Below are 27,947 nucleotides of genomic sequence, written 5' to 3'. Positions count from 1 at the left end.
TTATAACAATTTGGAGGGAGGGGGTTTGCATTTTCCGTTTCCTTAGCAGACACCTGTCTCTGCAATCCCAGCCAGCCCCCAGGGCGTACCCCGCAGAGCAGAGCAGGGTCTCCCCGAGCTGGGAGCTGCTGATCCAGCGCGTCTCATCCACGGTGGTGCGGGCGTGGGGCAGGCGCCCGATGTCCTTCACCGTCATCATCAGGTGCCGCGAGGACTTGAGCAGCTTCACGGCCTCGTCGTGGGGGATGCTCAGGAAGCTCCGGCCGTTCACCTCCAGGATCTGGTCTCCCACCTGTGGAACGAGGATGGACTGAGCCTGGCATGTCCTTGGAGCTCTCTCCTGTTGGGAATAACACTTTCCTGTCCCAGCAGGGAGGTGCTGCCCAGTCTAAGCCAGCTCCAAGGTGGGATGCAGCAGCTGGAGGGACCAGGGACAACGCTGTTGGATGGAGATCATTGTCACCATCATATTTTCTGAAAAATCCTTTTTGCCAAGGGTTTCTCTCCTGGGAAGCTGAGAAGCCTCAGAGAAAAAGGAAAAAAATATTATCTCAATTGCTTCTCCTGCATTTTGCTGCTTTGGAATTTGGCTGGAGATTGTTTATCCAGCATGTGAATTGTTTTTTACTTTATGACCAATTGTGGTCCAGCTGTGTCAGACTCTGGAAGGAATCAGGAGTTTTCATTAGTATCTTGTTAAGCCTTCTGTCTGTATCCTTTCTCTATTCTTTAGTATAGTTTAGTATAGAATTCTTTAATATAATATAGAACATAAAAAAATAAATTAGCTTTCTAAGAACACGGAGTCAGATTCATAATTTCCTCCCTTTGTTCAGGAGACCCCAAAAATACCACAGATCATCCCTCAAGCTGGCAGGCAGTGAGGCTGGAGGGGCCTGTTCAGGATCCCAGCTCAGACTGGTCTGCCCAGTCTCCTCCACCAACCAGACCAACCCCAAAGAACATCAGGGCCTCCAGCCCAGTCCCTGCAGCTGCCCTGGGATGTCAGGAGCCATCTGTGGAGGCCCCAGCCCTCAGATCTCTGCATGCAGCAAGGGGGGGGCTCACCACAGCCTCCAGCACCCTGCAAACTGCAGCATCTGGGACAGCTGCATTCCATCTCTCCTCTCCTTTTTCCTCCCCTTCTGTGGGCAAGGCCTTTGCTGGAACCAGGAGCTTCCCTGACAGCCTGGCCTTGTTTGAGACACAGCACCCATCTGGTGTTTCACCCTTCATCCCAGGTCCTCTTCCTCTGTGCTCCCAGGGCTGCTCCTCCTCATTCCCATATCACAATTCATCCTATTCCTGATAAACCACAATTTTGAAACTGCCCTCTCCTATCTTTGCTTAGCCACAGGCCTCAGCTCAGCTCTACCAAAGCACAGCATGGATCTTCTCTGCCTGGCCAGCAAGGAGACATGGGGAGAGAAAAGTTCCAGAGAAGTGAAACAAATGATCAGTGGCAGATGAAGGTGCCTGTGAAAGGACAGATGGAAGAGATTAGCCTGTTAAATTTAGAGAGGAGATCATGTGGGGGGCTGGATGGAGCTATACAAAATAAGGCTGGCAATAATGAGAAGCCAGAGAAGGGCTCCTGTTTGTCCTTCCCTCTGCTCAAAGGACAGAGGAGGCTCAGGGAGGCTGGGAGGATGCTCAGAGTGGTGCTGAGGGGAAAAAGGACCTGCAGCAAGAGCATCATGGAGTCATCTGGGCTGGAAAAGGCCTTTAGGATCATTGAGTCCAGATGCAGCAGAGCTCAGCTCCATGTTCAGCTCCATCCAGGGACCCTGAGTGGATTTGCCTCAGTCCACCATAAAGTTCAATGGTTTGTGTTGGAAGTGACCTAAAACATCCCAGAAGGGTGAAGGGAGGGACCCCAGGGGAAGGCAAATGACACAAATGACCCCAGCCATGGGGCTCCACAAATATCTCAGGTCCCCTTTCAGCTCTGTCAGCTTTAAATCCACTGTCAGAAAATCGCTGGCAGCTTGTGGATTCTTTGCTTCTTTTCTGCCAGGGTCAGGATGAAATCACAAGATGATATTTCTTGTTCAGACTCAGATGTTTATTAGTTCTTATCTGTGTTACAGTGTCACAAGCTCTGAGTTCTACTTCACTCTAACAAACAAAAAATGGAGCCCTCTCTCTCTCTACAAGGCCTTTTAAGGACAAACTGTCCAATTAAAAAATGACACCTAAATTATTTCTACTTTTAACCCAATAACCAACCACCCATGGCCTGCAATGCAGATTTTTTTATCCAATTACACAAAACCACCCAAACCCATGGAGAAGAAGATGAAGGAGGAGAAGGAGAAGAAGGTGAATAAGAAGGACCAGTCTCCACCCTAAAACCTCCATCTTCTTTATATATATTACTGTATTCTAAACCCTTAAACTCTGAGTTTTTCACCCTGTGATATCACAGACTTGTGTTCAAACTCCACACCCACAATCCCTGTTCTGTCATTCCATTTTGGAAGCTTCTCCACAGCCTCAGGTCAATGCAGTGTTCTCCTGGGGGGTCAGTGTCTGTCAGCACAGAAATCTGAAATTCTCAGTGACCAGGGTTCCAACAGCTACCAGTGTAACAGGGGAGGGGAATTATGCCAGGGCCTGAAGTGCCAAGAGAAACCCCCACTCAGGTGCACAAATATCATCTCCCAGGCCTTTCTGATCCATCAGGAGTCCCCTGGAGTGGGTTTTGCTGCTCAAACAAGAAGGACAGAGTTCACTGCAGCACCAAAACAATAAAAATCCAAATTTGAATAGGCAGTTTTATTGCAATTATGAATCTTTAATGGTTTTCCATAGCAGGGATTAAATTTTCATGATTTTTTGGTTCAGGACAGTTACATGGGTTTAATAATTTTTAATTTCTCCTTTTAAGAGTGAACCAAGAGGAGCCTGGCATGCTCTTGTAACATCAGGGAGACCAGAGGGCACCGGATTTTTTGCTAATTAACATAGATAATTATATTTTCCCTCAATGTCAAGGACAAGTGGAAAAATAACAAAAATTCTGCAGAGATGCAAAAGAACCATCTACTAAAACAAAAGCTGACCCTGAGAAATGATTTGCTGCATTCACAGCTCCAAACTGGCACAGAATAAAAGAAATAATAATAAGACACACACACAAAAAAAGTTCTAATAAAACACGGGAAAATTATTGCCCTGGATATTTCAGGAACTACTTTTCAGTTGTGCTCAGCTAATGGTGGGTGGACACCCAGGATGTGCTGAATGCTTGAACACCTCTGAAAATGTGGATTACTCTCATTTCCCAGGGAAAATTGTAGCCTGAAATGCAGGGGCTGAACATGACACGCAAAAGGTGACAGACCATGAGAAAAAGACAGTTTGGAAATTACACCTCGATGGCAACCCTGGCTCCTTCTCCTGCTGGAGACAGGGGAAGGGGAGGTGCAGTCAAGAGAAATGTGATGGGCTTCAGACAAGGGTTCTGAGCAGCACAAATAATCAGAATTTGCTCTGAAAAATTCTCTTTAAAATAATCAGAATTTGCTCTGGGAGAAATTCAATCACACAGACAGAAGAACAGGCAAGAGATTATAAATGTGAGTTAGGGTTAAAAGACACCAAACTGAGCTGGGAATAACAGGGCCAAGGGGATGATGCCAAGTGGGTTGGCACTGCCACCAGTCCTGTTTAATGCCACTAGAGTGCCAGCAGAGAGGCTAAATGATACTGGAGATAGCACTAAAGTAGAGGGAGCCTCTCTCCAGCACAAATAATTACCAAAAGCCCTTAAGAAATTAAAGATACGGGCAGGAAATGTAAGGATCAATTTGGAATTGACCAAATGAAGGCTCCCAGTAAATAAGGGAGTGCTCAGCTTCTCCAGGAGGGAAATGGGTCAGGGCAGATGATCCAGATGATCCATGTGGGAAGGGTCCAGGACAGACCTGTGACATTCCCATTCTCTGGAAAAATCCCTTCGCCCAGGGTTTCTCTCCTGGGAAGCTGAGAGGCCTCAGAGAAAAGGAAAACAATTCTGATCTCATTTGCTTCTCCTGTGCTGTGCTCATGTGGAATGTGTTTGGAGATTGTTCACCCACAGGGGATTGTTCCATTGCATTCTGCTGGGAGTTGTTTTCACTCTTTGGCCAATCAGGGCCAAGCTGTGTCAGGGCTCTGGAGAGAGTCAGGAGTTTTCATTATTATCTTTTTAGCATTCTGTCAGTATCCTTTCTGTATTCTTTAGTATAGTATTCTTAACTATAATATAGTATCATAAAGTAATAAATGATCTTTCTTAGAACATGGAGTCAGATGCATCATTCCTGCCTTCCTCAGGGCATTCCCAGCAAATCCAGCACAGGACAGGGAATGAGGGGGCCATGGCTGGCTGGAAATGGGTCCTTTCCCCAACCACTGCAGCCCAAAGAGGGGAGATGAAAGCCCAGGGAGGGGAGGAGCTCTCTGGGGTGGCAGTGCTTGTGTGTGGCCGCATTTCTCTTCCCAGAGAAAAGCAAGGCACAACTTCCCAAGGATATTTTCTGGGAATCATAACGAGGAATCTCAGAGAAAGAAAAAACAATTTTTCTCTCAATTGCTGCTCCTCTTGTTGAGCTCATGTGGAATGCATTCTGGGGATTGTTTACCCGAGGTGACCAATTGCATCCACATGTGTGTGTCGGGACTGTCAGCAGACAGTCACAGGATTTGGTGCAGTTGGGTGCTTGTGCAGGTTCAGTTTAGATGTACTGTAATATAGAATAGAATAACATAGTCTAATACAGTAATTAATTAGCCTTCTGATATCACTGCAGTCAGATGCATCATTCCCCCTGCCACGGGGGTTGCTTGCTTTGCCAGTAGTTGTGGCACTGATGGGGGGAGGTTTTTGGTGGCCTCCCAGGAGAGGAGATTTCTGTCCCCACCAAGGTGACACCATTGGAAAGATCAGGAGAAATGTCACATCTTGGGTACCACAACCACAACCTCATCAGTGAATTTGTCACTTTGCAGCTCATTCCCAAACTCTGAGGGAGCCACAAGGTTTTGACTTCTTCTTTTTTCCAGGATATTTGTCTGTCCAGACCTCAAAGCTCGCTGCAGCTTTCAAGGGGTGGCACTGGGATGAGGGACTCAGAGATTGCAGATGGCACCAAATGTGTCCAGGGAAGGGAACGGAGCTGGGGAAGGGACTGGAGCCCCAGAAGGGGCTGAGGGAGCTGAGAAGGGGCTCAGCCTGGAGCAAAGGAGGCTCAGGGGGGACCTTGTGGCTCTGCACAGCTCCTGACAGGAGGGGACAGCCAGGAGGGTCGGGCTGTGCTCCAGGGAACAGGGACAGGAGGAGAGGGAATGGCTCAGGCTGGGCCAGGGAGGCTTAGGGGGGATATTTAAGAAAAAATCTTCACCAGAAGGGTTGAAAGGACTCCAAAGTCCCCATCCCTTGAAGGATTTAAAAGCCATGTGGATGTGTCACTTGGGGACGTGGGGCAGTGGTGGCCTTGGCAGCGCTGGAGGAATGGTTGGAGACAATCTTGGAGATCTTCTTCAGCCTAAATTACTCTTTGTTCTATGACAGCCAGTGCTGAGGTAAAGTCATTCAGCTCTTCCTATTTACAGTCTCCCTTTCCCTCTCCTCTCATATCTGGATAAATATGGATCATGATTTTCACCCCAGCCCTTGTTCTGGGAACTCAATATTGAGTTGTTTGCTCAGAGCAAGCTCCCTGGAATCTGCTATTTCTGATTTAAAGGTCAAGCAGAGCAAACAAAAATGGCTTAAGGAGAAAAAAGAACCCCAATCCTGACAAAACACAGCACCAGGAAAAATGAGCAAGGAAGAAACGAGGGCCAGCAGGGCCAGGAGCAGCACCAGGAGCTCAGCTCGTGCCAGGCACCGCTGGGGACAGCAGGAAGGAGGCAGGAAGGACAGCAGCTGAAAGCAAAGGAGGCTGACTCACCTCCCTCCTCTCACCCCCACTTTTTCTCTCTCAGAACTTCCTCGGAGGCAGCAGATTTTCAAACACGGCCCAAGAACACACTGTCAGAAGTTTCACAAATGAATAAACATGAAGCAGCCCAAGGCCAGGCCTATGAATATTGAGTTATTGACTGAGTGCAGAGCTCCAGCCTGGTTTTGGCTGCAGTTCTGCCTGCTGAGGGAGCAGGACAGCAGCCCCTGAACCAGCACCAGCAGGGCTGCAGCTCCTCTGGGACCCTCATCTCAGGATCTTGATCCTTGTTTCTGGAGCTGGCAAAAGTTCCTGGGCCTCAAAGGAACTTCCTTGGTTTTGCTTGGCTTTCAATAGCTTTTGTTTGTCCTTCCATAAGGGAAGTGTAAAACATTAATTATTTATTTTAGTTATTATTTAAAGAGTCTGAAATTTGGATTTGGTGCCATAGATACAAGGAGATAAAAATGACTGACGAAATTACAGATTGGTTTGGGTTAAAAGGCACCTTAAAGCCATCCAGTGCCACCCCTGCCATGGCAGGGACAGCTCCCACTGTCCCAGGGTGCTCCCAGCCCTGTCCAGCCTGGCCCTGGGCACTGCCAGGGATCCAGGGGCAGCCCCAGCTGCTCTGGGCACCCTGTGCCAGGGCCTGCCCACCCTGCCAGGGAAGGATTTCTGCCTCGTCTCTCATCTAAACACCGCCTCAGAATCAGCTCAATTCTGGTAACAAACTCAGTGGAAGCAGCAAAGCCCACAGAAGGATCCACTCCTGGGAAGCCAGCAGGAACCTTCCCACCAACCCAGCCAGGTTGTGTTGAGCCCACATTGAGCAATCCCACAATATTTCCATTTTAGAGAGCAACAAATTACCTGGAAATCACATTTATCCCCCAGTTCTTGCGTCCTTGTGGCATCACATCCCTTTCACCACCACCTGGAGCAGCAATCTACACCCCACCATGTCTAACAGCAGGACATAAAAGGCTTTTTTTACCTCCAAACCTCCAGGCAGCACTGAATTTACAGCCTGTAGCATACACAAATCAGGGTGGGAAGCAGCTGTGAGGATCTGAAATCACACCAAGCCTGACATCCAACACAGCACGAGCCTGCTGGACACACAAATCACTGCCTGCAGAGCAGAGCAGCAGGGGGGAGAGCTCCAGAATCAACAAGCAGAGGCTCAGGTGTGCAAACAACAGTGGAGGACCTGGGGGGACAGGGTGGGGAACTGGCACTGCTCTGGCTGCTGAGTGTGGTTATTTGCTGGCATTCCAAGCAGGCATGGAGGGATTCAGCCAGGAGTTCTGCTGCTGGGACTGTCCCTGTGACATCTCCTCACTGCCAGGGCATGCAGAAGGAATAAAACCAGAGATGTCCCTGTGCAGCAAAACCAGGGAAGAGAAAAAACACCAAGGAAAACAACGCAGCTCCTTCTTTCTCATCCTGTATTTAAACTTGCAGGCTTCTGGGCTTTAGGGGGTGGATCCTGACCCTGGCACAGGGGACAAACACGCTGGTGTCACCCACAGCAGCTGCAGGCAGTGCCTCCCCTTCCACATCCACAAACAAATTGTCTTGTGCCCCAGAGCACTGCCCCACCAACATCCCTGGGACACAGCTGGGGACCAGCCAGGGGTGTGGGCAGAGGTGCCATCCTGCACTCTGGGGTTCTGCAGGGAGCTTGCAGCAGCATTTCTGCAGCCTGGAAAGCACTCTGCCACCTCCAGGATGGCCCTACACCTCCCTGTGCCATCCCCAGCGATCCCCTCAGGGCCCAGGGTCCATTTCCCTACTGGGAACCTGAGAGAGATTAATTAAATTGATCCAAAGCTCCCTGGAATCTGCTAATTCTGATTGAAAGGTCCATCAGAGCAATCAAAAATGGCTTTAGGAGGAAAAAGAACCCCAATCCTGACAAAACACAGCACCAGGAAAAATGAGCAAGGAAGAAATGAGGGCCAGCAGGGCCAGGAGCAGCATCAGGAGGAAGAAATATTTTTCCCTGAGAGTGGCAGAACTCTGGAACAGCTGCCCAGGGATGAGGTGGAGTCTCCCTCTCTGGAGACACCCCAACACCACCTGGGCATGTTCCTGGTCACCTGCCACCCTCCCTGGGATCACTCTCACCTTCAAGCCAGTGCTCTCTGCCTCGGAGCCCTTGTCCACACCCGTGATGTAGATGCCCAGGGAATATTCTGCCCCTCCTCGGATCATGAGGCCCAGGGATTTCCCTTCGTTCAGGACCAGGTTCACCTGCAGGGGAACAGGGAGAGACATTGATTGGTGTCCAGAGCAGAGGTGGGACACAGCCCCAGAGCTGGCTTGGACAGCAGCTCCTGTGGGATTGACAGGCAGTGAGAACCAGGAGGAAAAGCTCCAGGGGCTGAGAGGTTCAGCTACACAAGGGGCAGCACGTGTTGGGGGACTGTCAGCCACAAATCAGCTGATCCACAGCAGTGCTGCACTCTCTCCTTCTACAGGTTGTAAGAGATGTCTGGACTTTCCTTCATTTGCCTCACGACCATCACAAGGACCCTGCAGACCCCGACAGGAGCTCTGGCCTGGCTGAGGTGGATGTTTGCTGGATGTTGTGCCAAGTGATTGTTTGCAGGTGTGCTCGCTGTGCTTCACAGAACCCTGCTTAGAGCAGGTTCTGACAGAGGGTGGCCTGTCCTTGCACACTCACACCTGCCCGAGTTCTGACAGAGGGTGGCCTGTCCTTGCACACTCACACCTGCCCCGAGTTCTGACAGAGGGTGGCCTGTCCTTGCACACTCACACCTGCCCCACGAGTTCTGACAGAGGGTGGCCTGTCCTTGCACACTCACACCTGCCCCACGAGTTCTGACAGAGGGTGGCCTGTCCTTGCACACTCACACCTGCCCCGAGTTCTGACAGAGGGTGGCCTGTCCTTGCACACTCACACCTGCCCCACGAGTTCTGACAGAGGGTGGCCTGTCCTTGCACACTCACACCTGCCCCGAGTTCTGACAGAGGGTGGCCTGTCCTTGCACACTCACACCTGCCCCACGAGTTCTGACAAGTGGTGCCTTGTCCTTGCACACTCACACCTGCCCCACGAGTTCTGACAGAGGGTGGTCTGTCCTTGCACACTCACACCTGCCCCGAGTTCTGACAGAGGGTGGCCTGTCCTTGCACACTCACACCTGCCCCACGAGTTCTGACAGAGGGTGGCCTGTCCTTGCACACTCACACCTGCCCCACGAGTTCTGACAGAGGGTGGTCTGTCCTTGCACACTCACACCTGCCCCGAGTTCTGACAGAGGGTGGCCTGTCCTTGCACACTCACACCTGCCCCACGAGTTCTGACAGAGGGTGGCCTGTCCTTGCACACTCACACCTGCCCCACGAGTTCTGACAAGTGGTGCCTTGTCCTTGCACGCTGACCCCTGCCTCACAGACCAAGGGGTCTCAACACAGTGGCCCAGGAATCTTCCCCACCTTTTGGCCAGGTGCCTCTCCTTTGGATGGAGACTGTATCAACTGGAACTTCTGAGAGGACTTTGGTGAACCCCCATGGACGACAGCGAATCTGTGCAGCTGCACCATGGGGATTCCGTCTCGTTGGTAGCTATATTCCCCTTCCCCCTTTGTCTTCCTATCCTTTATTTCCTTTTCTGATCCCTCTATCCCATTTGCTGTTGGCCCTCAATAAAGGTGTTGTTGTGATTGAACTGACAGTCCCGGCTGTTTGTCTTCTGCACTTTTGGCATCTGGAAAGGAACCAACACCACCTCGCTTGCCCCAGGGGATGGTGACACAGGTGCATCCCTGGGGCAGAGACCTGAGAACAACCCCCAAAACCCCAGGAGCAGCAGTGGGGTGGGGCCAGGCAGCACTGTCTGTGAATTCCCCCTCTGGCATTGCTGCCTGAGCAAACAGAGCCATGATCCCCTGTTGGATTTGTTGGGAATGTCCCAACGAAGGCAGGAATGATGCATCTGACTCCATGTTCTCAGAAGGCTAATTTATTACTTGATGATACCATATTATATTAAAGAATACTATACTGTACTAAAGAATACAGAAAGGATCCTTACAGAAGGCTAAAAAGATAATAATGAAAACTCCTGACTCTTTCCAGAGCCCTGACACAGCTTGGCCCTGGTTGGCCAAAGAGTGAAAACAACTCCCAGCAGAATGCAATGGAACAATCACCTGTGGGTGAACAATCTCCAAACACATTCCACATGAGCACAGCACAGGAGAAGCAAATGAGATCAGAATTGTTTTCCTTTCCTCTGAGGCCTCTCAGCTTCCCAGGAGAAGAATCCTGGGTGAAGGGATTTTTCCAGAGAATGGGAATGCCACAATCCCCCTCCACCCAGCCTGGCCTGAGCCCAGCTCCAGCCCTCTGCCCTTCCCTGTGCAGAGCTGACTGCAGGGTCACTCCAGGCACTCCCCACAGGACAAACCCCACAGGGACAATCACGTGCCCAATTATCTCCAATTAACAATGCCAGGACAACCTTTCCATAGATCCAGCACATACTGCAGAAGCCATTCCGTACTTCCCACAACCTGCCAGGCAGCACCTGGACAGATGTTCTCCCCACCAACTGCTGACTGCAAACCCAGCTTCCCCCTGCCTTCATCCACCCTCTCCTCCTCACAGGGCCTGGCAATATCTGGTGTTCAGGTGGGAATTTGGAGTGCAGAGCAATCCTGTGCTCAGCTCCCTCGAGGACTCTCCATTTAAATTGGCCTTTGTTCACTCTCTGCATGACACTTTTAAAATGAATAACTCCAGGGTTATTTTTTTGCTTTGCTCCCAAGTTTTGAGTCACTTCTGGATAAAAAGCAGACAGCAGGAATAAAAACAAATGAGAAAAGCCAAAATGTGTTTCACACTGATAGAAACAACCAGAAACAAGCTGTTTGTGAAGGGCTTTTATATTTAAACCCCTTTACTGCAGTCAAACCAAAATCTTGCACATTTACCTGGATGGAAAAGTAATTCCCAGCTTCAAGTCAGTAATTAATCCATCTTTCTAGAGGACACAGCATCACAGAGGGAATTCAGGCCAGCCTTAGAGTGGCTGGTATTGAAAACCCATTTTCTGTCTTGGTGATAGAAACACAGAAATCAGCAGCAGGACAAAAATCCACCTCAGGCTCCAAATTCTGGATTTAGAGAAATGGGTGCAGAGCTGGAATAAGAATTGTAAAACATCAACTACCTGTACCAGCATCCTTCTCTGAAAAACCTGATGTTCCCTGGGTTTTCTTTCCCTGCTTTAAAGGGCAGAAAGTGCTGGAAACAATTTTAGCATGGAAGGATTATAAAGGAATTATAGAGACCTTTGTGCTCCAGGCTGGGGAGATGAGCTGGGCACTGGAGCCACCCAAAGGAGCAGCTGCCTGTCACATCCAAGGGCACTTTGGTTTTCTCCTCACAAGGAAACCTTGCTCTGGAACACAGAAGACTTGGCTGAGTGTTTTTGAAAATTAAGAAAATATTCAACTTTTCTGAAGTGCTGTTACTTTCCAGTCTGTCTGATGGCATTCAGGATTTCCCTGCTGTAAGTTTTTCACCCCCCCTGTAGCTGTGCCTCTCAAAAAATCCCCCAGTTTGGGAAAAAAATATGAGGAGAAATGCAGCAAGGTGCCTGGAATCACAGATCACACCAGAATAGACTGGGAATGGCAAAATTCCCCCTGTAAGTCCCTGAATGACATTTCTGTGTGCTGGGGGTAGCTCCAGGAGGGCAGCTCTGCAGGCAGACATTTCCATTTCCCTTTAACACTATCCTGGTAAGCTGAGAAGCTGCTCCCCCCACCTGGGGAGAGCATCAGGTGCAGTAAGAGATACCCCCTGTCCCTCTGCTGCTCAGGTGCTGCCACGTGAGCTGCTCTGTTTGATCTGACCAAAATGTGGAGACAGTTAATTAACACTTTATATGGAATTTATAGAGTTATGCACTAATGCAGTACAGGGCTTGAAAAATATAAAGGCTGAAATCTGAAGGCATCAGGTGAGAGGGACTGTCTGATGAGGAGTCTGTGGGAGAAGAGAGGACTGAGGGGGGATCCCACCAATCCATATAAACACCTCCAAGGGGTGTCAGAGGATGGTTTGCCCTGCACTGAGCAAACCTGTGCTTCCAGAGGCATGGATACAGAAATCCTAGAGCCACAAAACCCAACAAAAGCTGTGTGAGCAAACCTGTGCTTCCAGAGGCATGGATACAGAAATCCTGGAGCCACAAAACCCAACAAAAGCTGTGTGAGCAAACCTGTGCTGTCAGAGGCAGGGAAGGCATGGACACAGAAATCCTGGAGCCACAAAACCCAACAAAAGCTGTGTGAGCAAACCTGTGCTTCCAGAGGCAGGGAAGGCATGGACACAGAAATCCTGGAGCCACAAAACCCAACAAAAGCTGTGTGAGCAAACCTGTGCTTCCAGAGGCATGGACACAGAAATCCTGGAGCCACAAAACCCAGCAAACCTGAGCTGTGTGTGCAAACCTGCTGGCAGCCCAGAAAGTTGGGTAGCTCAGGGCTTAATTGCATCTCTTAATCAGCTAATAGCTGCAGCTCCCTGAATGAAGCCTGCAGCAGGAGCTGCCAGGAACAGCAGAGAGCAGGGAGCAGCTGGGAGCAGCCAGCTCAGGGACTCACTGCAGCTTTTGGGAATGGCTGGGGAAGGGAGAGTGCTGGGGTCAGCCTGGGGAGGGAAGGTGAGGCCTTTGGGGCTACCTAAAACCAGAGGCCAGACAGAATTAAGGCAATAAAAAGCAGGAATATTTATTGAAGGCCCTTCAGGTACATTTAGGGCAGACAAAGCCCCCAGGGCCTACACCCAAAATGGATGATGGGTCATGGGTTTCACACTTTTATAAGTTTGGGCCATTATTGGGGGTTCATCTGCCAATTACAGCTCCAGGTAATGAAGTCATTGACCCCAAGTTTGCTCCCCCCAAACTCAGTTTTGTGTCCATCTCTGGGCCCTGAGGCAGTGAGGTGTCCTTGATTGCCAGGCCTGGAGAGGAATTGTTGTGTCTGCCCAAAATGGGGAAGCAGCAGCTCACCCTGTGTGTGGAGTTTGGAGCTATCCACTAAAGAACTGCAGGGTTCCCAATATAGAAAAGCTCAGACCCTGAGGGATCAAAGGGGCAATGGAGGATTGGCTGATTGCCAGGATGAAGCAAAGGCTGAGCCACTCCATGCCAAGGGCTCGGGGACCTCAGGGGACAATTTGCACTCTCCTTCCCAAGGGCCTGTGTCTCCAATGATGGCACAGCTGGGGTGGTGACAGGAGGGGTGGCCCTGCCTGCTGGCTGTCCCATTGTCACACTCCTGCCAGCCTGGCCCCACGGCCCACACACAGCTCTGGGGTGACACTGAAGCCCAGCTGTGCCCAAGGATGGAGCTGAACCTGCGAGGAGGCTGATGTTCCCAGTGGTTCCCAGTGGTTCCCAGTGGTGATCCAGGGTCCCTCTGGGAGCCTCAACACAGCATTCCCTGGCCAAGCCCCTCTGCCTGGGCTCTTCCCCTCAGGCTGGCACCCGTGTGAGTAACACTCCAGTGCCAAGGCTTGGCCCAGAGAGGGCATTTTGGGGCCATTTCCACTTTATGCTTCCACTCTCCCCCCTGGCTGAAGCTCTCTCAGGGAGAGCTGGGATCACCCTGAGCTCCTAAAGCCAGACTGTCCTGACACCACCCTAAACCAGGCTGCAAACAAGGGCAGCTGTTCTGTGGGGGAAACTGAGGACATCCCAGATAATAGAATGGTTTGGGTTGGAAGGAACCTCAGAGCCCATCCAGTGCCACCCCTGCCCTGGCAGGGACACCTCCCACTGTCCCAGGCTGCTCCCAGCCCTGTCCAGCCTGGCCTTGGGCACTGCCAGGGATCCAGGGGCAGCCCCAGCTGCTCTGGGCACCCTGTGCCAGGGCCTGCCCACCCTGCCAGGGAACAATTCCTAATTCCCAATATCCCATCTAATTCTCTCATCCTTCAGCTTGAAGCTGTTCCCTGTGTCCTGTCATTCCATGTCCTTGTCCCAGGTCCCTCTCCAGCTCTCCTGGAGCCCCTTTAGGTCCTGGAGGCACAGGAACACCCAGGCAAGGCCATCCCCCACCCTCTGCCAGGCATTCCACAGCACATCACTGCCCAGTGCCCACCTCCTTCCCTGTGCCATGCCCAGCCCCAGGTGACTCCTGCAGGCACCACACAGAACCATTAGGAAGTCCAAGTCACAGTTTTAATTTCTGTTTCAAGGCTGAAACATCTGCCATCTCCTGTAGCAGGAAATGAAGGCAAAAAAATTTAAAATGCCATCATCAGTGAGGCACTTGCTCTGAGCTGATTCCTGCACAGGATTGCTGCTGCCTGGCTTTATGGAATTACCTGTTGACAGATTCAATTTGCCATTAGAAAAAGGCCTTTCAGGCAGGAATTAGCCTGCCCCCGTAGGGCTCAGCACGCAGCTGGGTGGCTGAGGAGGTTCCAGCCATGCTGGCAGCTATTTCCAGGCCATTACTGCTGCCACACAACACAAACAACGCCTGGGGAGGCTGGCAGGGCTCATCCTCCTCCTGCTTCCCAAGGAAACCCCACAGTTTGTGTCTAGACATCCTGCACACAGCGAGTGTGGGGAGGCAGAGCTGCCTCACAGCCTTTAACTGAGTCCTGGGGGCACCTGGGGGTGCCAGGGCCACCAGAACTGTGCCACCATCACCCCCTGCCCAGGGCAGCTCCCTAAGGCCATGCCAGGACTTGGGCTGTCCCCCAGTGTCCAGCACTGGGGACAGGGAGCAGCTCCCAGGGCTGGGGGGTGACACAGAGCCCAGGGACAGGGACCAAACCAGGTCCTGTGCCCATCCCAGCCCCAGTGCAGCTCCTGCTGAGCCCACACAGGGCAGGGCTGGGCAAACACCAACACCACTGCTGGGGGCTGCTTCTGCTTCAAGTGATGCCTCAGGTTCAGCTTTTCTATTTTTCACATTCTGTGCTGCTTTGGTGGGTGGGTCTGGGCTTCACATCAGGGGATGGTGAGCTCTGTGCACAGAGCAGGGAGACAAAACAATTCCTGCTCCAGCTGGGCACCAAGGACAAATGACCCAAATCTCAGCCCAGGAGCACAAACCCCGTGGGCTGGAGAGAGAAAAACAAGCAGGGTGGGAGTGCCTGGGCTAAAGCTGGGCTGGGACAATGAACTGCAAGGTGCAAATGGAGCAGAGCTGATCCCAGGGAGAGACCCCGTGCCCGGCCGTGCATTTTGGGGCCATTTTGGGTCATCTTGGGTGCAGCCCTGGCTGGGCTCTGGTGCTGCCCAAGGTGGATCCATGGAGGCCTTTAATAAATCCCTGCTTTATTCTTTAGCTGTGTCCAGCCTCTGCTCCAGGGCAGCCTGCACAAGGCATCAAAAGTGCCAGAAATAACCAAGAGGTGGAACTGCTGCCCTCAGGCTGGGCTGGGGTGTCACACAAAGGACATTTCTGGGTAAAGCTGCTGGGACAGGGCTACAGAATGCCTGAGGCAGAAGGGTGACTCCTGGAAACATGGGAGGGCAGGCTGGATGTGGCTCAGGACAACCTGATGGAGCTGAAGATGCCCCAACCACTGCAGGGGGTGGATTAGATGGGGTTTAAAGGTCCTTTCCAACCCAAACCATTCTCTGCCTTTAATCTGCAGGACTCTCTGCACCAGTGGCTCCCATCCCATATTCCAGCCCCACAGGGAACTGAACCAGCCTCCCACCAGCCTGGATATCCCTCAAGCTGTAAACAAAATCCCAGCAAGGTCAGAGCAAGCAAACAGTGAGAGACGTGGGGAGCTGGATCATTCACACTGCAAATGTCATTACAGACTAACAGAGAGAAATCCTTCCTTCCCCTTCCTGCATCTCTTATCCTTCATGCTCAAGTAGTCACCAGCATGTCTCAAACATTCAAGCCACGCAATATTAGCACAGATATTTTAATTTTTTTTTAATAATAATTACTGCTGCTTTTGGCTCCAGAAGTGCCTGAAGCTGAGGAGATGCTCACACTCCCTTTTTTATGTTTTCTTTCTGCTGCTGCACCAAAAGCTTGCAGGCATAAGCAGCTCCCCTGGCAATAAGCACATTAAGGCACCAATTCAGCTGATGGAATGGTGCTTCTCCGAGAACTCCCAGCACTGCCAGAGTGCTCTGCACACTTCATCTTCCTCCCAGCTCAGCAGCCCCTCCGAGTTTTCACTGTCTGAGGGTTTCCAAAGTGCTTTTAATGAAATAAGCTGTCAGTCCCAGAAGTCCATCAATGACAATTCACAGCACAAATGGCTCTGGGTGCTGCTGTGACAAATCCAGAGGACGCTAAGCCTGGGCAGACAATAAAAATCCAAGTGCTCTGAAGCAGAAGGTGAGCATGGGAAGCAGGTCCCAGCTTTCCAGCAGGCTGTGACATTCTGGGATGGACTGGGGGATGTCACCTGCTGCTCTGTCTGGCCTGGCTCCAGCAGCATTTCCCAGAGCCCTGCACTATTGCAAACCCTTCCTTTCACACTTCCTGAGCACTGGTGACTCCCCCTGCAGGCACAGGGCTCTGATGAGACACTGCACTCACCAGGAAAATGCTACATTTGGGAAATACAGCACCTGCCCATGGAAAACACAGCACAGCCATGGAAAACAAGGATCTCCAACACCTTGGGCAGCCACAGGCTGAACCTGCCAGCAGCTCCTTCAGCCCAGCATTCCCTTCATCCACACCTCCCTTCTCCAGTGCTAGGTCAGGTCTACACTGAAAACCTGGCCCAGACCTCAGCACCCAGTCTGCTCCCCCAGCCCCTGACCCCTGCTCAGGGCAGCCTGGATTCTGCCTGGAAGGGGATGGGGGAAGCCAAGCCAGCTGCCAAATCCCAATCCCAAAATCCCTTTGGGGGGGACTCTTCCACAGCTGGAACGGAGGAACCCCAGTGTCCTCAGGAAAACGTGGCCAAAGCCCCAGGGAATGCTGCCTGTGGGGCTGGAGCCCACTGCCCAAAGGCACCCGAGGCAGGCAGAGCCCAACCACCCTGTCCCACAGCTCAGCCCACCAGGGAGAGCCCACAGATCCCTGGAAGGCTCAGTTCCACCATCACACAGCTCATGATCCCACAGATCCCTGGAAGGCTCAGTTCCACCATCACTCAGCTCATGATCCCACAGATCCCTGGTTGGCTCAGTTCCACCATCCCACAGCTCATGATCCCACAGATCCCTGGATGGCTCAGTTCCACCATCACTCAGCTCATGATCCCACAGATCCTGGAAGGCTCAGATCCACCATCACACAGCTCATGATCCCACAGATCCCTGGAAGGCTCAGTTCCACCATCACACAGCTCATGATCCCACAGATCCTGGGAGGCTCAGTTCCACCATCACTCAGCTCATGATCCCACAGATCCCTGGATGGCTCAGTTCCACCATCACTCAGCTCATGATCCCACAGATCCCTGGTTGGCTCAGTTCCACCATCACTCAGCTCATGATCCCACAGATCCCTGGGAGTCTCAGTTCCACCATCCCACAGCTCATGATCCCACAGATCCCTGGAAGGCTCAGTTCCACCATCACTCAGCTCATGATCCCACAGATCCCTGGAAGGCTCAGTTCCACCATCACTCAGCTCATGATCCCACAGATCCTGGAAGGCTCAGTTCCACCATCACTCAGCTCATGATCCCACAGATCCCTGGATGGCTCAGTTCCACCATCACTCAGCTCATGATCCCACAGATCCCTGGTTGGCTCAGTTCCACCATCACTCAGCTCATGATCCCACAGATCCCTGGGAGGCTCACTTCCACCATCACACAGCTCATGATCCCACAGATCCCTGGAAGGCTCAGTTCCACCATCACTCATCTCATGATCCCACAGATCCCTGGAAGGCTCAGTTCCACCATCCCACAGCTCATGATCCCACAGATCCCTGGAAGGCTCAGTTCCACCATCACTCAGCTCATGATCCCACAGATCCCTGGAAGGCTCAGTCACAGTGCTGCTTTCCATTTCATGCCTTTGCATAACAAATCCTTCAGCCTCAGGTAACCAACCCTCAACCTCAGTGACAAACCCTCCTTCTGGGCATGCAGATGGGCTGGAGAGGACAGGGATATTCCAGTGCCTGAAGATTATTGTAAATGCAGGCCACTGACAAGGGGAGAGAATGATGAATCTGACTCCATGTTCTCAGAAGGCTGATTTATTACATGATGATACTATATTCTATTAAAGAATACTATACTGTACTAAAGAATACAGAAAGGATACTGACAGAAGGCTAAAAAGATAATAATGAAAACTCCTGACTCTCTCCAGAGCCCTGACACAGCCTGGCCCTGACTGGCCAAAGAGTGAAAACAACTCCCAGCAGAATGCAATGGAACAATCACCTGTGGGTGAACAATCTCCAAACACATTCCACATCAGCACAGCACAGGAGAAGCAAATGAGGTAAGAATTGTTTTCCTTTTTTTCTGAGGCTCCTCAGCTTTCCAGGAGAAAAATCCTGGACAAAGGGATTTTTCAGAGAATGTGAATGCCACAGAAGAGTGCCAGATGCCTCCAGCAGCCCTGAACTGAACCTTGGCAAGGCTGGGAGTGTCCCTTTCACTCCAGAGGTGTTGCAGCCGTGCTGAGCTGTGGCAGTGGATTTGCCTGTGGGGTTACATCACTGCAGCCTCCTGCTGCAGGGCTGGGGCTGCTCTGCTTCCCCACAGCCTGTGTGAAAGCTTTGCCACATTCATTCCAGGGCATTCAGATTGAATGGAAATAGAGAGTTGGATAAAACAAAATAACCAATAATTTTCCTCTCAGAATGTAAAACCACCCACAAATCAAACAGTGCCTGTCAGTTCTGGTTGACTGGGCTGAATTAACCAGGGATGTGTTGCATTTATTTGCATTTTTGTGAACAGAATAACCCCACTTTCAGCAGTTAATTCTTTATCTGTAGCTACCCATAAATCTACACATAGAAATAAAAAGGGAGAAAACTGGAGGCAGGTTGTTCCCCTGCTCTGGGACACGTTTCCACCCCTCCAGGGTGCTCAGTAATTCAGGCCACAGCAGCTCAGCTCATCCATGCCCTGCAGCCTGTATGTCACAGCAAAAATGTCCCACCAATGACCCCTGCCCAGCACAGCCAGGGCCTGCCCTCAGGGGGAATTGCTGCCAGCACCAGCTGGCACAGCAAGGCACCTCTGGACACAGAGGTGTCTGGGCAGCCTCGAGCATTCCAGAGTGCTTGCAGCCAGTAATTTTCTTTTTTTCTGCTCTTACGGATGGGAAATCAGGAGTGGAGATGCTGCAAAGTGCATGCCCAGCCTTGTGCACTTACAGCAGTGAGCAATGTCCCTGCTGGCCTGTCAGCAGGGAGTGGGGCCAGGAGAAGGCTGAACACTCCTTCTCTGTCAGAACCCATCCCTCTGCTGCCCTGGATGGCTCCAGCCCCTGCCAGGGGGCTCAGAGACCTTGGCACAGAGCCCAAGAGCCCTGTGCCTTTGATTTTGACCCATGGAAAAAATTGTAATTCCTCAACCTTGTATGAGGAATTACAAGCCATGAAAGTTTAGGTAGAATGATAGTTAGTCTGTCACAGGGTGAAAAATAGATTTTTGGGGTTTTTAGAATGGGGACTCAGGGTCCCAAAATGGAGAAATGTGGGCGTGTCTTCCTTTCTCCTCCTTCCTAGCCTCCATCTTCTGGGTGATGGTGACACTTTTGGATTGGTTTGGAGTAGGAACAGACTGTCTAACACAGGTGATAGGTACTGGAAAGTAATTGTCAATAAAGTACATGTAGTTTTTAGTATAAAATGTTGACACCAGCCCAAGGGTGGGCAGTGTGCCTCAGACTGACCTGCTGGACAGATCTCAGCAGGCAAGAGAAAGAATGTATTAGAAAAGAGAACCTAAGCAACCTTGAAAACCACAGCTGAAGAATCCTGACTCCTTCTTCAGCTGCCGGGCTGGGAAGAGAGACTCTAACACATCTCAGGGTTATCCTGACCAGCAGAGATTCCGAGACACCTCCATCACTGAGAGCTGCAAAGATTTCCTGCAGCTGTCATGGATTGTTCCCAGGTTAACAGCGGGGCTCCAGCCCCCTGTCCTGGGCTCAGAGTGTGATATCTGCTGGGGAGATCCAGAGGAGGCACCAGGGGGATCAGAGGGATGGAGCAGCTCTGCTGGGAGGGGAGGCTGGGACAGCTGGGATTGCTCACCTGGAGAGGAGAAGCTTTGGGGGGACCTCAGTGTGGCCTGAAAGGCCTGAGATAAAAGATGGAGAGAGACTGTCCAAGGGCCTGGAGTGCCAGGACAAGGGGGAATGGCTTTAAGGTGCTAGAGGGCAGGGCAGGATGGGAAATTGGGAAGGAATTGTTCCCTGGCAGGGTGGGCAGGCCCTGGCACAGGGTGCCCAGAGCAGCTGGGGCTGCCCCTGGATCCCTGGCAGTGCCCAAGGCCAGGCTGGCAGGACCCTGGGATAGTGGAAAGTGTCTCTCCCATGGCAGGATGAGCTTTAAGGTCCTTTTCCAACCCAAAGCAGTGTGGGATCCCCTGAAGAAGCCAAAGGGCTGCCTGACCTTTGGAGCAGCACCAGGGAATGGCAGGACACAAGCTCAGATTTGGGAAGAGCAACTCCTCACACCTGGGCACAGGTGCACACACCAGGAAGGGCAGGAGCACACCCAGGGCTGGCACAGCTCCCCAGGGCTCACAAGTGCCAGGACCACAGGAGGCTGGGACAGGGGCAGGTGGGGAAACCCAGAGCACCAGGAATATTTCTCTGTCTGCTCTGGGGTGCCCTGACCCCCAGGGGAGCTCTGACTTTGATCCTCATTCATGGAGAAAGTTTCCCAGACTTCAAGATAGACTGGAATCCACAAAAGTGTGCAATAGATTATAGAGAGCAGTGTGGGTGTGTCACTGGGTGAGAAATTGAGGTTTTGGGATTTTTAGGATGTTGTGGATGGAAGCAAGATGGAGGGCACAGAGTGCTGTCCTGGGTTTCTTCTTCATGCTTCTTCTTCCTCTTTCTCCATGGGTTTGGGTGGCATTTTGTAATTGGGCAGTAAAGTCCCCATTGCAGCACTTTGGGATCAGTTATTGGGTTAAAAGGGAAAATAATCCAGGTGTCAGTTCTTAATTGGATAGTTTAGCCTTAAAAGACCTTGTACCAAGAGATTGTTGGCCACTTTGTGCCTTCTAATGAAAAGCTGCCCAACTCACAGCAGTGAGACTGTTTTACTGATAAGAAATAATAAACACTTGAGTCCCAACATGAATTACTGTCTCAAGAGCCTTCAATCCAGACCCAGAGAAACCCACAGCTGCTACTGCCACAGGCAGGGGACACTCAGCTCCTGGTGTCTGAGCCTTTCACACCCACACCCAGCCAGGACTGAAGGAAGGATGTGCTCAGAAACAACTCCCCACAGCTGCCCAGAGCTGCTGCTGCTCTGTCAAGGTGACACTGGGTGGCAGGGGGTGGGGACACCAGCCAGCAGAGCCTGCTTTCCTCCTCTCCTTAAAATAAAAATAATAGGCCCTTCTCCCTTGTGGCCCACATGAATATTTCATCAGCCAAGTGCCTCACCCTGTATTAGATTTTTCTCTCCCTCTGGCTGAGATGGGAAGCTCACAGACCCTTGCAGGAGCTGAGGACATTTTGGGCACAGACAGAGTGATATCAGGATAAAAGGATGGAAATAGCTAAGGGTCCAAGCAATTCTGTGTCTCTGGGAAGGCAGTGCTGACTCCTAGGGCAGTACTCTGATATTCCACGGGGGGCAATGAGGAAACATTATTGGAAACATAGCCCATGTGGTGGAAACACCACGTCCTGCTTGTATAGGATGAGGTTCCCTGTCCCTCTGTCCCTCCCTCCACGGGCACCTGAGCACTGTGACTCTGCAGTGACACCTCTGCAGGCCTGGCTGGCCGTGGGAAGTGTGAGGGAGAGGAGACATCAAATCCCTGAGATCAAATATTGCAGCTTGAACAGCCTGTGCTGGCTTCCCTTACACCAAGGGCTGCTAAAGGAGGGCAGCTCCCAGCCAGGGAGCAGGGCTGGAAATTCGATGTGCTGATGGTTTCCTTCTGTCACAGGCTCAGGATCTGGCCCAGCACTGGCCACACTGCCCTGGTGTCACTACAGAAGCCATTCCCTTCCCTGCTCCTCCTCCCCTCACCAGGGTTTTCACTCAGGCTGCCTCTCCCCAAAAAAGAAAAGGAAAATAATCTCATTTATTTCAGAGTGTTTGCAGAAGAGAAGAATTGCGGAGGGGTATTTTTTTTACTAAGGCAGAACTGCCAGGAGAGCCAGGAAAGCCTCACAGGAACACCTGAGGAAAGATCTGAACTGCAGGAGGAAGGGCAGCAATGCACTCTGAGCTCCACAGGTGACACAGATTAGAAGAGACCTTAAAGCCCACCCAGTGCCACCCCTGCCATGGCAGGGACACCTCCCACTGTCCCAGGTGCTTCCAGCCCCGTCCAGCCTGGCCTTGGGCACTACCAGGGATCCAGGGGCAGCCCCAGCTGCTCTGGGCATCCTGTGCCAGGGCCTGCCCACCCTGCCAGGGAACAATTCCCAATTCCCAATATTCCATCCAGCCCTGCCCTCTGGCAGTGGGAGCCATTCCCTGTGTCCTGTCCCTCCATCCCTTGTTCCCACTCCCTCTCCAGCTCTCCTGGAGCCCACTTAGGCCCTGCAAGGGGCTCTGAACTCTTCCCAGAGCTGTCCTGTCTGCAGGCTGGACATGGATGTTGGGCCCTCAATGTCCAGCCAAACAACCTGGTGAGAAAAACCCAAACCTTGAAACCCACTCATGCTTTGGTGGCTGCTCCTGGCAGGACCTTCCCTGCCAGCCCAGACTGGGCAATCCCTCCCCTCCAGCCCAGCTCCTCCCTGGAACAAAGCCACCCCATCCCATCCTCCAGGGCTCCTGGGGGCAAAGATACACCCAAGGGAGAAAACCTGGTTGTCCAAGGGGACACAGTCTCAAGCTATAGCAGGGAAGGTACAGGCTGGATATTAGGAAAAAGTTTTTCACTGATAGAATAATAAAGGAATTGGAATGCTGGAATTGCTCTGGAATGCTCTTCCCAGGGAGGTGGTGGAATCACCATCTCTGATGTGTTTAAAAAAGCCTGGACATGACACTTGGTGCTATAGTCTGGTTGAGGGGTTAGGGCACAGGTTGGACTCAGTGACCTTAGGGGTCTCTGCCAACCTTACTATTCTGTGATTCAGGAGAGCCAGCCAGAGAATGACACAGGTGACAATCCCAGGGTGACAAAGAGGGCTGGCACCTGCATGGGAAGAGCCCCCCAGAGCTCTGTCTGACCCCCCTCTGCTCACCTTCTTCTCATCCCCCTCCTGCAGGAGCTGCAGGTGGCTCCTCTTCTCGCTGTCCCTGCGCAGGGAGCTGTTCTGGTGGTGGGGCAGCCCCGAGGGGGGGGACACGCTGCGGCCCTGGGGGTCCACCCAGGTGTAGATGTGGTTGGTGACATAACCCCCCGGGATGCGCCCCACCGAGTGCACCGACAGGTTCAGCTTCTTGCAGCCCTTCAGCACCTGCAAGGAAGCCAAGGACAAGGGTTAATGAGTCACCATGGTATCTTCTGAAAAATCCCTTCAACAGGATTTCTCTCCTGAGAAGTCTCAGAAAAGAAATGTAAGCAAGAATTATCTGATTGCTTGGAATGTGGTCTGGAGGTTGCTCACCAACAGGTGCATCTTTGGTCTCATGTGAATTGTTTTTAATTGATGGCCAATCCCAGCCCAGCTGTGTCAAGCCAAGGACAAGGGGTTAATGAGTCACCATGATATCTTCTGAAAAATCCCTTTGCCAGGATTTTAAAGCTGAGAAGTCTCAGAAAAGAAATGTAAACAATAATTATCTGTTTGCTTGGATTGTGATCTGGAGGTTGCTTCCCAACAGGTGCATCTTTGGTTTCATGTGAATTGTTTTTACTTAATGACTGTTGGGAAAGTTTGACAAGAAACACATATGTATGCTTGGCAGAAAGATTTTTAAATGTAGAATCTGAAGAAGGAATAGAGATGGAAGCAAGTTTTGATATTGAAGAAAAGAATTGCTGAGCCTCCTGGCTAACCAAGAAGGCAAAGGTGTGTTAGTTAGAAGGGGTTTTTATGACTTAGAGCAAAGGATAAACCCACCCCAAACAAGAAGATGTTTTTACCAAGCAGAAAGATTCCACAGGCAAACAAGTCAGCAAATGTGGCAAGCAGAAAAAATGTCTGAGAATTTTCTACTGCAAGAAAACTGAAAAACAACGTCTGGCTTGAACTGACTTTTAGTGATTGGAGAACAGTAACATGAATATGGTATTTACAGTAGTTATGATAGGCTGTAGTTAATAGTTAAGGGATAGATTGGTTCTACTGAATTAAGATGCTCAGCAAAGAAAAGTATATAATGCATTGTAACTAAAACCAAAGGGTCTCCAGGCCTGCCTGCAGCTGGAGCTGACAGCTGTGGGCACAGCTCTGTCACCCACAGCCCTGGATGGCTGTGACATCTTGGACACAATAAAGTGCATTTTGAAGAGCTGCCTGGAGTCCTGCATCCCTCATTTCAGCTCTTACAAATGACCAATCCCAGCCCAGCTGTGTCAGACTCTCTGGTCAGTCACAGGTTTTTATTATCATTCTTGTCTTAGCCTTCTGATGTCTCCTTTCTCTATTCTTTTTAGTATAGTTTTATTATATAATTGTCTTTTAATATAGTATCATAAAATAATAAATCAGCCTTCTGAGAACTTGGAGTCAATTCTCATCTCTCACCTCGTCCTGGGGACCCTCACAACACCACAACAGTTAATGGCCACAGGGCCACCTGGGCTTCAGGCAGACACAGCTTCATGTCAGAAATCAGGGCAACCCTGAGGGAGGCAGGAAATGTCGAGGAGGACTCCATGGATATCAGAAGGCTAATTCATTACTTTATTATACTATATTATTTTATATTACACTATATTACATTACATCTACACTGAATCTGCACAAGCACTTAACTCAAACTCAACTGATGTGCTGATGGTTTCCCTCTGTCAGAGGCCCAGCACTGGCCACACTGCCCTGGTGTCACTACAGAAGCCATTCCCTTCCCTCCTCCTTCTTCCCTCACCAGGGTTTTCACTCAGGCTGCCTCTCCCCAAAAAAGAAAAGGAAAATAATCAGAACTGCCAGGAGAGCCAGGAAAGCCTCACAGGAACACCTGAGGAAAGATCTGAACTGCAGGAGGAAGGGCAGGAATGCACTCTGAGCTCCTGCCCTCCACATCCACAGGTGGCACAGATTAGAAGAGACCTTAAAGCCCCTCCAGTGCCACCCCTGCCATGGCAGGGTCCAGAATCTCATGACTGCCCACAGTCTGCACACACACTTGGCCCTGACAGGCCAAGGAAACAAAACACCATCACTGTGGGTAAACAATCTCCATGTTGCATTCTGCTTTGGCACAACACAGGAGCAGCCCATGAGATAAGAATTGTTTTGATCATTCTTTTCTCTGCTTCTCTCACTGCTCCTCCCAGGTTCAGAGAATGTGAATCCCACAGCTTTGCACTTCTGGAGACCTCCAGATCTCCAGCTCTTCTGCAGCCATCTGCTGAATGATGGAGCTGCATAATAAGCTGGGATTTTTCTGTTCTTTCCTGGCTGCAACACAGTGAAGGCAAAGCTGCTGCTGAGAAAACACAGAGAAAAGCCTCCCCATCAGCCAGGAAAGAGCAGAGTGGAGCAGAGTGGGGAGGTGAGGGGGGCAGAGCCATGGCCAGGATGGGCTGAACCTGGCACTGAGCAGCTCCTGCAGCTCTGGAGGAGTCAGAGCAGGACAGGGGGCAGTGCTGGAGAGCAGCACTGACTCTTGTCCCAATCCTCTCCAGCCCCCTCACTTCACCTTCCCCTAATAAAGGAGCCCCTTTAGGCACTAGAAAGTGCTCCAAGGTCTCCCTGGAGCCTTCTCCCCTCCAGGCTGAAGGTGGATCTCTGCCTCTCAGTGACTCTGCTGGCAGCAGACAAAACCAGTGTGGGAAAAGGCTCAGCTCAGCCCCAGCTCTGCTCAGCTCCAGCTCTGCCACTGGAACAGCTCCTGGTGCCTCCAGGGAACATGGACAGCACTCCAGAAATTCAGGCACTGAGTTACCAGCCACCTGCCCCAGCACAAGCAGTCAATTAATGAGAGGAATAATTGCTAAATACATCCTCACACTTAAACCAGCACACAGAGAGATGACCTTGGGGGCCAGAGGAGGTGATTAGCTCCTCTGCCCCTCCAGCTTCCACTGTGAGAAGCTGACACAGAAACTTCAATTAACACAGAGGAGTTCTCCCTGGAGACAGCTGTAAGTGCTGATCCCTCCAGAGGCCTCAGCACTGCAGATCTGCTCTCAGAAAGGTGTTTGGGGTTTTTTCCCAAGTATACATCATTTTGATGAGCTGCCCTGCAAGGTCTGCTGTCCCCACTAAGCAGAGGAGCTGCTGAGCAAAGCTTGTGGCTGGGAAGGACTAAAACCAGCAGCTCCTAAGGATAAAGGGTAAATTGTCAGGAATAGTGGGCTGGCTGCACCCCAGCCCTGACCTGGCAGCACTGCTGCTCCTCCCTGCCAGAGCACAGAGAATCCAGCTCAAAGCCCAGCTCAGCATCTCCATCACACACAGCAACCTGGCTGCAGACCTGTCACGTGCTCCAAGGTCACCATGTGCCCGAGGGCTGCCACAAGGACTGCAAAACCACTGGGGACACCCACAGAGCATTCACCCCCCTGCTGCTCCCCAGCTGCAGCCCCTGTTCCTGCAGCTCAAACACATCCCTGCAGGGATCTCCTCCCTCCCTGGGCTCTCAGAGCCCAGCTGGGCTGCTCCCCATGCTCCAGCCCGCCCAGGTCTCTCTGGAATGGTGGAGCAGGTTCTGAGCCCTCTGCCCATTCCTGGGCACCCCTCTCCCATGGGCACCGTGGCTGTGCCAGGCTTCAGGGCACAGAGCAGCTTCCTGAGCCAAAGCTGCCCTACAGCCAGGGTCAGGGTGGGCTGAACTGCACAGAAATCAGTGAGCAGGGGGTGGCAGGGACCCTTCTCACCTACTCCAGAGCTACCAGGGCAAGGGATCCCTGTCAGATGGGGTACAGGACCCCCTGAAATGTTCTTTGCTCATCCAAACTGGAACCACCTCTATAAATCTCTTTGGAGTCTGCAGAGCATCACTGTGCCCCTGTGCCTGTGTCCAGTTCTGGGCCCCTCAAAGGAAGAACTGGAGCATGTCCAGGAAAGGGAACGGAGCTGGGGAAGGGGCTGGAGCTCCAGGAGAGGCTGAGGGAGCTGGGAAGGGGCTCAGCCTGGAGCAAAGGAGGCTCAGGGGGGACCTTGTGGCTCTGCACAGCTCCTGACAGGAGGGGACAGCCAGGGGGGTCAGGCTGTGCTCCAGGGAACAGGGACAGGAGGAGAGGGAACAGCCTCAGGCTGTTCCAGGGCTGGCTGGGCCAGGGAGGCTCAGGGTGGGCACCAACAGGAATTTCCTCATGGAAAGAGTGATTAAACACTGGCAGGGCCTGCCCAGGGAGCTTTGGAGTGCCCATCCCTGGAGGTGTTTGGGGAAAGACTGGACTGGTACAGGGATCCCCTTCCCTCCCTTCCCCAGAGAATCCATCCTGGCAGGGAGGAGAAGGAGCAGAGAAAACCTCGGGGTCTGTACCACACAGGAGAGACTGGGCACAGGAGAAGGGAAGGGGCACGGGAGAAGGGACAGGGCACAGGAGAAGGGAAGTGGCACAGGAGAAGGGACAGGGCACAGGAGAAGGGACAGGGCACAGGAGAAGGGACAGGGCACAGGAGGAGGGACAGGGCACAGGAGAAGGAACCAGGCACAGGAGGAGGGACAGGGCACAGGAGAAGGAACCAGGCACAGGAGGAAGGACAGGGCACAGGAGGAAGGACCAGGCACAGGAGGAGGGACCAGGCACAGGCTGGTTCCACCCTGGGCACCCTG

The 27,947-nt window shown here is 51.8% G+C and overlaps 1 protein-coding gene across 2 annotated transcripts in view; it reads right to left on the bottom strand.

Annotated features, from left to right (window-relative positions):
• Positions 1–27,947, bottom strand: part of WHRN (whirlin) — a 59,757-nt gene that overhangs the window by 16,704 nt on the left and 15,106 nt on the right. For both annotated transcript variants that reach the window (XM_059865113.1, XM_059865114.1), the window contains exons 2-4: positions 23,297–23,512; positions 8,064–8,189; positions 90–292 (exon numbers count right to left, since the gene is read on the bottom strand). In XM_059865113.1, the coding sequence (XP_059721096.1) occupies positions 90–292; positions 8,064–8,189; positions 23,297–23,512 (545 nt within the window). The remainder of the gene's footprint in view (positions 1–89; positions 293–8,063; positions 8,190–23,296; positions 23,513–27,947) is intronic.

Source organism: Haemorhous mexicanus, chromosome 21 (assembly GCF_027477595.1).
Source record: "Haemorhous mexicanus isolate bHaeMex1 chromosome 21, bHaeMex1.pri, whole genome shotgun sequence".
Classification (NCBI taxonomy): domain Eukaryota; kingdom Metazoa; phylum Chordata; class Aves; order Passeriformes; family Fringillidae; genus Haemorhous; species Haemorhous mexicanus.
This window is presented reverse-complemented; position numbering and strand designations above follow the sequence as displayed.